This window comes from Oryx dammah, unplaced genomic scaffold, assembly GCF_014754425.2.
Source record: "Oryx dammah isolate SB20612 unplaced genomic scaffold, SCBI_Odam_1.1 HiC_scaffold_29, whole genome shotgun sequence".
NCBI lineage: Eukaryota > Metazoa > Chordata > Mammalia > Artiodactyla > Bovidae > Oryx > Oryx dammah.
In genome coordinates this window covers 86793290-86807415 of record NW_024070213.1, presented here as the reverse complement: position 1 = coordinate 86807415, position 14126 = coordinate 86793290, and the positions used below count along the sequence as shown (strand labels likewise).

The 14126-nt window shown below is 43.4% G+C and overlaps 1 protein-coding gene across 1 annotated transcript; it reads right to left on the bottom strand.

Moving 5' to 3' along the window:
* Positions 1-9330: 9330 nt before the first annotated feature.
* Positions 9331-13434, bottom strand: DNAJC22 (DnaJ heat shock protein family (Hsp40) member C22). Its single transcript, XM_040234111.1, has 3 exons — positions 13180-13434; positions 11554-12511; positions 9331-10472 (listed from the first exon to the last, which is right to left on the bottom strand). Exons 2-3 carry the CDS (start codon positions 12391-12393, stop codon positions 10269-10271), a joined length of 1044 nt encoding a protein of 347 aa, XP_040090045.1. The 5' UTR covers positions 12394-12511; positions 13180-13434; the 3' UTR covers positions 9331-10268.
* Between the last annotated feature and the right edge of the window lie 692 nt (positions 13435-14126).

Below are 14126 nucleotides of genomic sequence, written 5' to 3'. Positions count from 1 at the left end.
GTTCATTAAAAACTTGAAATTGATCTCTAGTGAGTTTGTTTCTATGTGTGAAAAATATAACTAATACTGCTTTACTGTAAGTTCATTCATGAAATTTTAGCATGTTCTTTCATCTATACAGTCTGTCACCATTTTTTAAAAAGTGATAATGCTACCCTCTGTAAAATGTTTTAGGGTTTATAAAGTGCCCTCAACACATCCCATTTGAATGTCTCAACATCCCTGTGAGGCAAGCATCACTGTCCTCATTTAACAAACAAGGACATCAAGCCTCAATTATTAAATAGCAGGGGTGTGTTTGTAGGAGAGGAAGGTCTATTGCAGCACCATGCAAAAAGAATGGGTGGCTCATGCTCAAAAAAAACCCAAACTCCCTTAAACAGAAATTTAGTGTATTTAGTAAATGTCCTGTTACTTGCATTGAGAGAAGATAGTCCTTCTGTCCTTCGAGCTAGGCTTCTGCAATGCGTGAACCAAGGAGTTCCAGATGTACAGGCTGTATTTAGAAGAGGCAGAGGAATCAGAGATCAAATTGCCAACATTTGTTGGATCAGAGAGAACACAAGGGAATTCCAGAAAAACATCTACATCTACATTGATTACACTAAAGCCTTTGGCTATGCAGATCACAACCAACTGTGGAAAATTCTTAAAGAGATAAGAATACCAGAACCATGTTAACTGTCTCCTGAGAAACCTGTATGAGGGTCAAGAAGCAACAGAACTGGACATGGAACAACAGACTGGTTGAAAATTTTGGGGAAAGGAGTACAACAAGACTGTATATTGTCACCCTGCTTATTTAACTTATATACAGAGTACATCATGCAAAATGCTAGGCTGGATAAATCACAAGCTGGAATCAAGATTTCCAGCAACCTCAGATATGCATATGCATATGATACCACTCTAATGGCTGAAAATGAAGAGAAACTAAACAGCCTTCTGATGGGTGTGAATGAGGAGAGTGAAGCCAGTTTTAAGCTGGCTTAAAACTCAACATTCAAAAAACTAAGATCATGGCATCCAGTCCCATCACTTCATGGCAAATAGATGGGCAAAAAGTGAAAAGCACTGACTGATTTTAATTTCTTGGGTTCCAAAATCACTGCAGATAGTGACTGCAGATGGTGACCACAGCCATGAAATTACAAGATGCTTGCTCCTTGGAAGGAATGCTATGACAAACCTAGACAGTGTATTAAAAAGCAGAGACATCACTTTGCCAACAAAGTCCCATATAGTCAAAGCTATGATTTTTCGAGTAGTCATGTACGGATGTGAGAGTTGGACTATAAAGAAGGAGGAGTGTCGAAGAATTGATGCTTTCAAATTGTAGTGCTGGAGAAGACGCTTGAGAGTCCCCTGGACTGCAAGGAGATCAAACCAGTCAATCCTAAAGGAAATCAACCCTGAATATTCATTGGAAGGACTGATGCTAAAGCTAATGCTCCAATACTTTGGCAACCCAATGCGAACAGCTGATTCACTGGAAAAGACCCTGATGCTAGGAAAGATTGAAGGTAAAAGGAGAAGGGGTTGGCAAAGGATGAGATGGTTAGATAGCATCAGCAACTCAATGGACATAGATCTGAGCAAACTTCAGGAGACAGTAAAGGACAGGGGAGTCTGGCATGCTGCAGTCCATGGGGTCACAAAGAGTTCGGCATGACTTAGCGACTGAACAACAGTCCTTCAGTATAGTCAAAGAGACAAGACTCAAAAACGTGAGATACAGAATGATTGTATGGCAACATGTAAGAAAATGCTTGACAGAACAGTACAAAGGGGACAAGAATGTGGAAGGAATTCAAAGACGAAAGATTACTGGAGGTGGACCTAATCAGTGAAAGCATCATTTAGAGATAAACCTGAAGCTGGATCATAAAAGAAGTATAAAGATATGGATTAGTAGAGGAGAAAAAGAATTACAGAAGATTGACATCAGCAAAGACATGAACATGAGAACAAGAAACACACTGATGGCAAAGAATTAGAGTTTGAGGGGAGATGGGTCTGAAGTGATCAGTCTCTTGGCTGTACAAAAAAGTCGACTGCTAAGAGGCAGAGTTCCCAGTCACACAATACAAAATGAGCAAGTGCTTTCAACTCAAATTACATAGAAAAGCAGTAAACTTACACTCTCTTTACTGTGGACCCCAGGAATGAAAGGGAAGGTAGCAAGAGAAGCCAATGGACTTCTCTGGTAGTCCACTGGTTAAGAACCCACCTGCCAATGCAGGGGACACAGGCTTGTCCCTGGTCCAGGAAGATTTCACATGCTGCAAGGCAACTAAGCCCGCGCACCACAACTACTGAGCCTGCACTCTCGAGCCTGTGCTCCACAAGAGAAGCAACTGCAGTGAGAAGCCCTCACACCCCAACTCCCACAGTCTGCAACTTAAGAAAGCCTGTGTGTAGCAACAAAGACCAAGCACGGCTGAAAATAAATAAATAAATAAATTTTAATCTTTTTTTTTTTTTTTAAAGACAAGCCAAGTTCAAACTGGTGATTATAGGTAGGAAGGAGAAGCCGGGGAGTAACATGAGCCTCAATGGCCCTCAGATCTGTGACTGGGAAATACATGAATAGACGACACCTAGATTTCCTCTCTACGCTTCCCATTCCTTTCCTGACAGTAATTCATTTGAAAGGTGCCTGATCTATTGATGGTCGGAAAAATGTCCCTTTAAGTGATGCTTGCAAAGCCAGGCTCTCATGCTAAGTTAGTCATTGCCCAGCAGAGGATGTTCCCGGCAAACCTTCTTACCCCAAAATGGAATTAAGTTCTGGCACAGAATGGGTTTTAAAATCATTCCCTTCCAACTTTCCCACAAAGGGCACTGCTCTATTCTGTTGAAACTTATCAATGAAGTTTAAATCCAGAAAATCCAAGGTCTTGCTGAAAATTATGAATATAATAGTTTGCAAGTACCAGATGGAAAAAGGTGGGGGGAAAGAGAACTGGAAAGAAAAGGAAAATGAAGAAAGCAATAAATTATTGAACTATAACCTCATTTAGCTGGAACCCTATGTAAATTTTCTGCATTTGTTGTTAGAACCCACCTGAGCTAAACAAACAAAACCAGTTAACTGAACATGTTTCAATCCCTTGCCACTAAGGAAGAGATGGCAAGGAACATGAAGAGAAGCCAAAAAATCAGCTTCTTGGGGGTATGAACTTCAAAAACCAAAGCAGGGGCATGAAATTTGTATTCAGGCAAAGCTCTGAGATTACCCCAGAGTTTCTCAAAAGATCAAATGACATCTACAAAACATACGTACTTTGGAGTTCACAGTTTCTCTAACCTTCCCAACAAGTGGAGGGGACTGAACTCTGGTAATGAACCGACTAAGGAGGTACTGAGTTGCAGATGGTGATTGCAGCCATGAAATTAAAAGATGCTTGCTCCTTGGAAGAAAAGCTATAACCAACCTAGACAACATATTAAAAAGTAGAGACATTACTTTGCCAACAAAGGTCCATCTAGTCAAAGCTATGGTTTTTTCAGTAGTCATGTATGGATGTGAGAGTTGGACTATAAAGAAAGCTGAGGGCTGAAGAATTGATGCTTTTGAACTGTGGTGTTGGAGAAGACTCTTGAGAGTCCCTTGAACAGCAAGGAGATCCAACCAGTCCATCCTAAAGGAAATCAGTCCTGAATATTCATTGGAAGGACTGATGCTGAAGCTGAAACTCCAATACTTTGGCCACCTGATGCGAATAACTGACTCATTGGAAAAGACCCTGATGCTGGTAAAGATTGAAGGCAGGAGGAGAGGGGGACGACAGAGGATGAGATGGTTGGATGGCATCACTGACTTGATGGACGTGATTTTGAGTAAGCTCCGGGAGTTGGTGATGGACAGGGAGGCCTGGCGTGCTGCAGTCCATGGGGTCGCAAAGAGTCGGACACGACTGAGCAACTGAACTGAACTGAAGGAGGTACCACCACTAGATCCTAAAAAAAAAACAGTGAAGGGACATAATTTACCCTGTGACAGCCTTAAGGCGCCATCTGCAGTTCTCATCGAACACTGCAATAAACCCAGACCTGCTGGCTTGTTAGGGCCACACACTCACTGTTAGAGAAAAAAAGAAAACAAAGAAATACTAAATTCCAGCCAGGGAGTCCTCAAAAGCCTCCTAAGTCCCAGAGTAGATGAAAACTCAGCTTGAAGACACAGTGCCTAGGAAAAGACCTAAGGGCCTTAGTTGGCTATAAGCTCCATGAGAAACCACCCCCCTCCAAAAAAGCTAATAAATTCTTAGACTGCTTGATATAAAGGATGATATATTGTCCAGACCTTGAGAACTTAATAGCTCCACAGTACCTTGTTCTGTCTGAACACATCTGAGAATTGCATCTGGTTCTTGGCACCACAATTTAAGAGCAATATTGACAACAGTCATAAAAATGTTCATACCCTTTGACCCAGTAATCCCACCCATGGGAATTTATTCTGAAATAATTCAAGAGACGAGATGAATTAGAAACATGAAAATATTGATGCAGCATTCTTTATAACAACAAATATGTATCAGCAAATATATATATATATATCTTAAATGTCTCCCAAGAAGGGAATATTACATAGCATTAAAGTATAATTATGCTATTTGAAAAAAATTAAAAACATAGAATAATAATAATGCATGCTGCAACATAGATGAATCCTGAAAATATTATACTAAGTGAAATAAGCCAGATACAAAAGGAAACATTGTATGATTCTATTTACTTAAAAGGTCCAGAATAGGCAAACCTATAGAGACAGAAAGTAGATTAGTAGTTGCCAGGGTCTGGTGAGAGGAGAGAATTGTAATAGTTAAGGGATTCCATTTTAGGGTGGTTTAAAATGGTCTGGAGTTAGTGTTGATGACTTTACAACCTTATAAATATACTAAAATTCACTAAATTGTATACTTTAAAAGGGTAAATTTTATGGTATGTGAATTATAGCTCAGTAAAAATATATATATATATATACATATAACATCTTCCTAGTAATATACATCAATGCCTATGATTTAGGGAAGGGAAAGACTATAAGATTATATCCCTGATATGATATGTACATTTATGGATGAGGACTAAAAGAGAACATGAATAAATGAAAACAGACAGTTTGATACACGTGAATTTTTGGTTGGGGGGTGGCCATGATATTGTTCTTTGAGCAAGTAAATATTTTATTTTTTTCCCAAGACAGTGTCCACAAGAGGGCAGCGAGATGTCAAACCAAACTATTTAACACAAGCTTCATCCAAACAGTTAAGAAACCCAGAATCTAGTGTGGAAAGCAATCTTAAAGGTTATCTAAATTCAATTTCCTCACCTAACAAAGAAAAAACTGAGGCCCAGAATGGTAAAGTGGCTCATTCTAAGTCAGCAGGCTGGTCAGGCAAGAGGCAGAAGGAAAACCCCATCTTTTCACTTCTCCATCCATCCTCTTTCTATCAAACTACAGCACATCCTTAAACAAGACAATGTTTAATCTAGAAAAGGGAAAATTTAGAGGGATATGAAGGGAAGGGCAAGTTCTTATCAAGAAAGAGTTTCCGGGACTTCCCTGGTGGTCTAATGGTTAAGACTCCTCACTTCCAATGCAGGGGGCCCCAGGTTTGATCCCTGATTGGGGAACTAGATCCCACATGCTGCCACTAAGAGTTTGCATGCTGCAACTAAGACCTGGTACAGCCAAATAAGTGAATAAAATATATATATATATATATATATAAAGGTTTCTTAAAGGCTTTTGTTTTTTGTAACAAGAAATGGGAAATCTAGAAAGAAATTTCAGGGAAGCAAATTTCAGTGCAATAAAAGAACAACAAAATACTTATGGCTGATTCATGTTGATGTTTAGCAGAAAACAACACAATTCTATAAAGCAATTATCCTTCAATTAAAAAATAAATAAAAATTTAAAAAAAGAACAGCAATTAAGGATGCCCAAAAGGTGGGACACGTACGGGATTTCCAATTAATTCAGAAGCCAGAATGGTCATCTCTGGGAAGATGGTCATCTCTGGGTCATCTCTAGACCCTGCACTGCACCAGATGAGTACTTGGGGGAGAGGCTTTCTCAGTTTGCTTCCAGCTTTTTAAAGGTTCTGTACACTTCTTCTTGTAGGAGTGGAAGAATACAACATCATTGGATTTCATTTACATCAACTCAGAGAAAAAGAAGATCTCTCACCTGCTAATATCTTAGTTAGTTTTTTAAAAATAATTATTTCATAGTGAATTTCTATTTTCAGCTGATTTTCACTATGTCAGGGTCTTTAGGAAGTACATTCTCAAAAAAGTCTTAGTGATTATAATATTCTAGGTTGGTGGCAAAGCAGAATTTTCTTCCAGAGGTTCCAAATTCATGTGACTTGTGCCATTTCTTTATTTTCAAAAAATGGCTGGCTACACCATTAGAAACATGAGTATCTAAATGTCCACTGGGGGTAGGTAGGTAGCCTGATTCTGGCAAGCACTCAATTTCAGTACCTGCTCACAGGCTAGGACAAGAGCAAAGATGAAATCTAAAGATGGTTTAACCAAATAGTATTTCCCACTAAGAGGGAAAGATTCTTTTTATTTATTTTTGGCTGCAGGTGGGTTTCTACTATTAATAGTTGCAGCCAGCAGGGGCTACTCTGTTGCAGTACAAGGGCTTCTCATTGCAGTGGCAGCACAGCCAGAATTAAAACAAACAAAACAAAACAAATTTTTTAAAATGTTGTGCAAAGATACTGAACTTCACTAGAAGTCACAGAAAGGCAAATTGAAGTCATCGGATACTATCTCTCACCCATTATCTTAGCAAAAAATTGCAAAGAGGTAACAGTACATACCAGTAACAAAGAAAGGACTACTTGTACTGCTGGTAAAAGTGTAGATTGTTAGTCTTTTCCAAAAGTAACCTGATATAACAGCAATCAAGGTATTAAAACATATATTCTGCTTGATCCTACTTTATCACTTATTGGAATCTAGCCTCAGAAAAACAAAAAGCACCAGCATACATGTTTGTTTATTTACTTATTTTCGCTGGGCCGGGTCTTCCTTGCTGTGCTTGGGCTTTCTCTAGTTGTGGCCAGCAGGAACTATTCTCTAGTTGTGGTGCACAGGCTTCTTTCCTAAAGGGAGTATGGACTCAGTAGTTGCGACAAACAGGCTTAGGTGCCCTGAGGTGTGTGGGATCTTCCTGGACCAAGGATCAAATCCATGTGCCCTGCACTGCCAGGCAGATTCTCAACCACTGGACTACCAGGGAAGTCCCAGTACACGTTTAAAGATATTTATTGTAGCATTGCTCCTGTGGGAAAAATAGAAACTGCTCATAAATAGCTCTCATTTAAATAAACTGAAATATATTTTTGTAACAAAAACGCATAAGAAAATTTGAGAATGGTAAAATAATTTTCCAAATCAAGTAAACCCCAATCACTCTTGTGTTTCTTTTTCCTTATAGACTATTTTTAATATATTTACATTTTACAGATGTAGTAATATATATCATGTTAATAAATTACTCATAGCTTATGAAAATGGCTTATTAAAATTCCATGTGATAACTTGAAAAATTGCGTTTTTCAAAGAAAATACGTACATTAATTTTTGGGCCACTTTAAAAAGGCGTGACAGGACTTCCCTGGGGGTCCAGTGGTTAAGGACACGGGTTCAATACCTAGTCTGTGAAGGTTCCACATGCCTCAGGGCAACTTAGCCCTGTGAGTCACAACTACTGAGCCCGAATTCTAGAGCCCACATGCCTACAGCCAGTACCCTGCAACAAGAGAAGCCACCGCAATGAGAAGCCCAAGCACCGCAACTAGACAAAGCCCTCTCACGGCAATGAAGACACAGCGTAGCCAAAAAGAAATAATTCATTTTAAAAAGTGTGACATTGTAAATTAACTACACTTAAATAAAAAATACTGACAAAAACAGAAGAATAACTTGATATGATGAAACATTTGAGTAAATTAAACAGTTTAGCCCTCCCATCTTCCCAAGGATCAGTCTGGGAAAGGTTCGCCCCGCCCCGCCCCGCCCTTCCGGACTAGCTACTCTCCGGTCTCCAGGACCAACCCCTGATTTGCAGGCCATGCTGCTTCACCTAGGCTGCTCAGGAAGTTCCTTCCTCAGGGAAGATGAGGTCCCCTAGCAGACCCAGCCAGGCCTCTGGCTTCAGCCTTCCAGCCTCAGCTCCCTAGTAAGTGCCTTCTGTGTCCCCCAGGCCCCAAGGACCCAGACCTAGGGTAGGAGACAGACCCTTCTGGTGAAAGGCTCATCACTGCCCAGCTCTCTTTCGTGCTGGCCAAGTATGGCTAGGATCCTGCAGACCTCTGCTTACTATGAGCCTGGTGCCCCCCGAGGCCTGTGGGCCCCCGACTCTGGGGTGCTGCCTGCCTGCCTGCCTCTCCCAGGGAGCCTCAGCCCCCATGTGGGCTCAGGATGCCTCCTGGGTGGTCCGTGCTGACTGAGGCAGCCCAGCTGGTGCCACCCGCTCCTGTTCCATCGCCCCCGGGCCCTGGCGGCTCCTCTGAGCTTTGCATGTTCCACTAACTCAGGTGGGTGGCAGGAGGAGGCAGCAGGCTTTGACTGCCTCAGAGGGAAGAACACTGACCTGACCACAGCAGGCCTGCCGAGCTCACCCCCAAAAAAAGCAATTCCGACCTCAAAAAACAAACAAGTAAAAGAAAAAGATATGAAAGTTAAATTTGGTCTTAAAATTGTAGTACATAAATTCACTGAATTCATAAATTTATGAATTCATAAATTCATATTTTATATATATGGATGCAAAGAAAAAACATCTATAAATTTCATTCCTCTCAATTGATTGGGCCATTTTTTTAATCAGTAGAGAATACAAGCCAAAGTAATTCTGCTTTTTAAAAACACATACACTACTCAGAGTTAACTTTCAGATAAAGGAAAGTGTAAGTGTGGTACACACAAATAAAGAAAGCTGGAGAAAAGGTACATAATTTTACTATCATGTTCCTGATCTCCAGTCTTCCTCTTCAAACTGAGGCATCCTGGACTGTTCCTTCTACAACTGGGAATGAGATAAGGCCCCCTTGAGATGCTCAAGCTGTTGGTTCCCTAGGGTTTCCCCAAAGTCCCCACAAAGGCATGAAAGTGAAAGTGAAGTCGCTTAGTCATGTCTGACTCTTTGCGACCCCATGGACTGTAGCCTACCAGGCTCCTCGGTCCATGGAATTTTCCAGGCAAGAGTACTGCAGTGGGTTGCCATTTCCATATGAAATACAAAATTATGAATTTTCCCATGAGTCCCCATAAAACAGTATCATCTATCCCTTCTGCAAGTTTCTAACACATTCTATTTCCACCTCTCAGGACACAGTTCAAAACACAGAACAAGGAGGACTTTGATATGTGTACCTGTGTTATCATCCCCTACCAGACCGTAAATGACTAGGGAGCAGGGTGTATAGCTCAGAATCAAATTCCAAGTTTCAAGAAGACCTCTGACAATTCAGCCAGTCCAACCACTTGTGTAAAGTTTGAAGGTTCACCACAATATTCCAAGTAGAAGGGTCTGTGATGGGGGGATTATCCCCTACCTCACAGCAGCTTGTTCCTTCTTTGGAAAAGTGCAACTTCTAAAAAGTTCTCCTATAAGCGGAATTAAAATATTTTCCTGAAAAGACTAGAATTCCAGCCTTTTCAAACTTAACCCCAGTCTTACACCTTGGTAGTCCACAGAATAGATCAAATCCCTTTTGCCACAGGACATCTTGTGAAATATTAGAACCCTTATATTTTCCTTCAATCACCTCACTTGGTGGTTTGTACATTAAAAAAAGAAAGTTAAGTAACCTCCTCCATGATCTATCAATATACCAGAGGTGAAATCATGTGGTCTAGTCTCTAAAAGATATTTTATTGGTTTTATAATATGTCTTTCATTTCACTATGTGGATTAAGAAAAAAGTCAGGACTACAATAGCCAATAATTCAGAAATTCAAAATCACAAAAGTTTTCTCACCTCTTTAAGGTTTTCTCATCTCTACTGCAAGTGATTGGAGAAGGAAATGGCAACCCACTCCAATAATCTTGCCTGGGAAATCCCGTGGACAGAGAAGCCTGGCAGGCTACAGTCCATAGGGTCACAAAGCATCAGACATGACCGAGCAAATGAGCACACACTGCCAATGACAGTTTTTTTCACACTGATGGGATGCCTCACTGGGCAAAGGTATGCTGGGACAAGCAATCCAGCTCTGCCAGTCCAACCTCAAAGGGAAGTTTCTTCCCACCTCCAGGATCCCCTGGGCTTCCTGGGCTGCCTCAGGACTTCATATGCAGCCTGGATCTCCAGGAAGTGGCTCTGAGCTTCCTCCATTTGGTGCCGATTGTGGTCAGGGTGCCAGGTCTTCACTAGCTCCCGGAATCTGCCATGTATTTCTTCATTTGTTGCCCCCTCTGAGAGACCAAAAACCTTAGGGAAACAGAAGCTAACAAATTAGAACCTCATAAGTTGTCTGGGCTCCTGGGCCTCTCCTTGCTACCTTCCTAAAGCAGGCTGGAATTGGCTTCCACTGCTGGCAGGAAAGGCAGAGAGCCTCAGATTAGAATTCCAACCTTCTGAAACATAGACAAGTTCTAGATCTCATGGCAAGAACCAGGATTTGCTTTTAATCACAGATGCCCGTTTTCCAACCTGGAACTTGGCATCCTTGACAAGGTCTCCTCCTTACATATATGCGAAATAAGCATATATGTCCAACAAAGACATGTACAAGAGTGTTTGCAGCAGCTTTATTCAGAACAGCCCCAAACTGAAAACAATCCAAATGTTCACTGACAATAGAATGGATAGATAAACTGTGGTATAGTCACACAATAGGACATCAAACAACTATGAAAACAATTTATAATCCCGTGTATGAGTAAATTTCACAAACATAATGTTGAATGAAAGAACTCAGACACAAAAGAGCATATACACTGGATGATCCCATTTATATGAAGCCCAAGAATGGGCAAAATTATCTATGGTAATAGATGTCTGAATACAGATTCTTTCCCAGGAAAGGAGTATAGATTGGGAAGGGGCATGAGGGAATCTTCTTTTTTGTTTTGTTTTGCTTTTTGGCTGCACTGTGCAGCATACAGGATCTTAGTTCCCTGCCCAGGGATCAAACCCATGATCCCCGCAATGGGAGCTCAGTCTTAATGACTGGACTGACAGGGAAGTCCCAAAGGAACCTTCTTAATCGTGGAAATATTCCATACCTTCATCTGAGTGGTGGTTACATAGGTATCTACATAAAATTAGTGTACTTTATATACATATTATACCTCAGTAAAAAGAAAATAATATACATATATCTTTGCCCACTCCTTATTAGAGTCTCTGAACCTTCATCCATTGCACACAGAAGCCCAAAGAAGCCAGGATACCCTTCTGGGGTCTGTACCCAGCAGACATGAAAACAGTACCTCCACACCAGCTCCAGTGAGACTGAGCCTAACTCCTAGACCCATCTCAGACAGCAACAAGAGGGGAGAGACCTTACCTGGAGAGCCAGCTGACGCTTCTCCTCCTGAAAACTGTGAACAAACTCATAGAGCTTCTCCCACTCTTGGAAGTAGCTGCTGCTGATGCCATGATCTCCGACCAGCAGCTTCCAGGCTTGGAAAGGCAGAAGGAGGACAGACTCCAAAAGGCACCCAAAGAGGGGGAAGAAGCTGAACCAACTCAGGAAGGAGCCAAGGGTATCTGCCACATAGCTGAGGGTGACAGCTGTGTTGCAGAGGGCACTGAACACTATCGGGCCTGTGAAAGCAAGGTAAGCCAAGCCCAGGCGGTAGAGCCGCACGCTGAGCGTCTCTGACCCAGCTGAAGGTTTGTAGCGGCGATGCTTCTGGGCTGTGAGGCTGGCAGCCAAGCTGATGGGCAGGATGGCTATGGGGCGGCCATAGAAGATAGGTGAAGTAAGAAATGCTGCCCCTAGAGTGTTCTTTAGGTCTGATGTCTGGTTGCCAATGGCAGCCACCAGCAAGACCCCTAAGCCAACTGCCAGTGGCAGGCCCACAATATAGAAGCTGGCCATGAAGGAAAGGCTAATGAGAGCCACAAGGCCAAAATACATGCCCACTATCATCTGGGCAACAAAGCGAATGAGACTTAGGGGGGGTGTCCCCCTTCCTGAGCCCTGCCTCTGCTCCTGGGCTCTGTTGGCCTGAGCAACAAAGCTTGGGAGCATCCAGAATTCCCAGAGCCAGCCTAGACCACCCCCCCCCAAGGTAAGCATCCAGAGCAGTGCATGGCTGTCCCGTCCCAGGTATAGGTGGTGGAGACCAGCAGGGCCCCCTACAGCCCAGAGGGCGTAAGTCAGCAGGAGGCCCTTGGCCATTCTCTAGGAAAAGGGTCTCACAGTAAGTCCAGTGGCACCTGCCGTTGCCTAGAATGCAGAAATCTGGAGTCGTCTGTGAGAATCATGGCAGTCATGGCCCCAGAGTTATCCTAAGACCCTAAGACATGGGAAAAAACAGTCATAAGATTATATCCAGGCCCCAACACAGTAACACTTCTCCTTCCAATATTAGTCAAGTCCAGCTCTTCCTGAGTGTCCCTGAAATTGTAGCTCTCCCATATCCTTAGGTCTAGAATCTCACCTCTGTTCTTTACAACCACAGTGACTCCAAATTTAGAGAAGAAAGTTATAAGTGCTTTTGGTTGAGTAAATGAGAACTCAGCACAGGGACAACAAAGGGTAAACTTAAACTGCAGACCTCCCCTCAGGCCACCTACCTCCTGGAAGGACTCGTGGTTTGTGGGTGGGGGTGAGTGAATAAACATGAATACACTATCCCTGGAAAGTTCCTGTACAACTTTTAAAGTCCCCTACCATACAACCCCGCCCCACCTCAACTCGGACTGTGGCTGCCCACAGACCCCTGGCAGAGATTTTAGCCCTTCTCCAGCCTCCCATCTCTCCAGGCCAAGAAATCTTGACAAAAGACAAACTTGAAAGAGGTCCTGGGTTCTTTCCAGCTCTAGAAAGCTACATTTTGACCTGGACCCAGGCACCTCACATTTCAACCACCGCCTTCCAGGAAAAACTTGTAAAGTCCCTCCATTATTGTGGGGCTCAGGCCCACCAGTCAGTACCCGCTAGTCCCAGGGTGAGCAGCTGTACCTGGGTACCTCGGCTCCCAGATCAGACATTTCCTTTGACCACAGTCAAAATGGCCCCTCTCATTCATCCAAGTGGACTTTGTCTTTCAGCGTTTGCTGTGTCACGGAAGTTGGGCCGTCCTGGCCAGGCCCCTCCTCCCCAGGGCCCTCCCTCGCCCCTTAGGGATCACCTTTCAGGCTGGGGCTTCTCTCGCCTGCCCTCTCCGGTAAACTTCATTTTAGGTTTTTCTGGCGTATTCCGTCTCCCCAAGCTCAACCCGGCTGGCGCAGCGCCCACTGCAAGAGCGCCTACATTACTACAGGACGACCACCAGGTGGCGCTGCCGCTTGCGGGCGGGAGGTGTTGGGCGGAGCCCCAGATTCACCTTGTCTAAATGCTGGGTCAAAGCAGCCCAGGGCGAGGCGGGGCGGGGTGGGGGGGGCCTATAAAAGCAAAAAGCCCTCGCTCCCCGCTTCGCACCCACACAAATGGGAGAGTGACTCCTCCCTTACCTCAGGCTGCAGTCCTCTCTCCCTACTCCATTGCCGTTCAAGACTGCCTTGGATGGCTTCATTTCCAATTTGCCTAAGGCAGAGACACCAGGGTACAGGCTGCAGAGAGAGGCTCTCCCCTTAAGTTTGCCTCACTGCCCCGCCTCCAGGCCAGCCAGTCAGGGGTAATACATCTAGATCCAAGCCGGAGACCTGAGAATCCCTCAGGAACCCCAAGTCTGCTGTATCTCGCTGACTTTGGCGCGAGAGAGAACCAGGAGCAAAAAAGGATGGGGGTGAGGGCCTCCCCACCAGGAGAATAGTCTGCGGTGTCCTCCCGCCTCAATGCTGGGATGGAAGTGGGATGCAAGATCCCCTCATTTCAATGTCGTGGGCTCCAACCTTGGCTTTGGGGGGGTGGGGTGGGCCTGTTTCCTTCTCTGGAAAGAAAAAGCGTGGATCTTCAAGTTTCCCCAT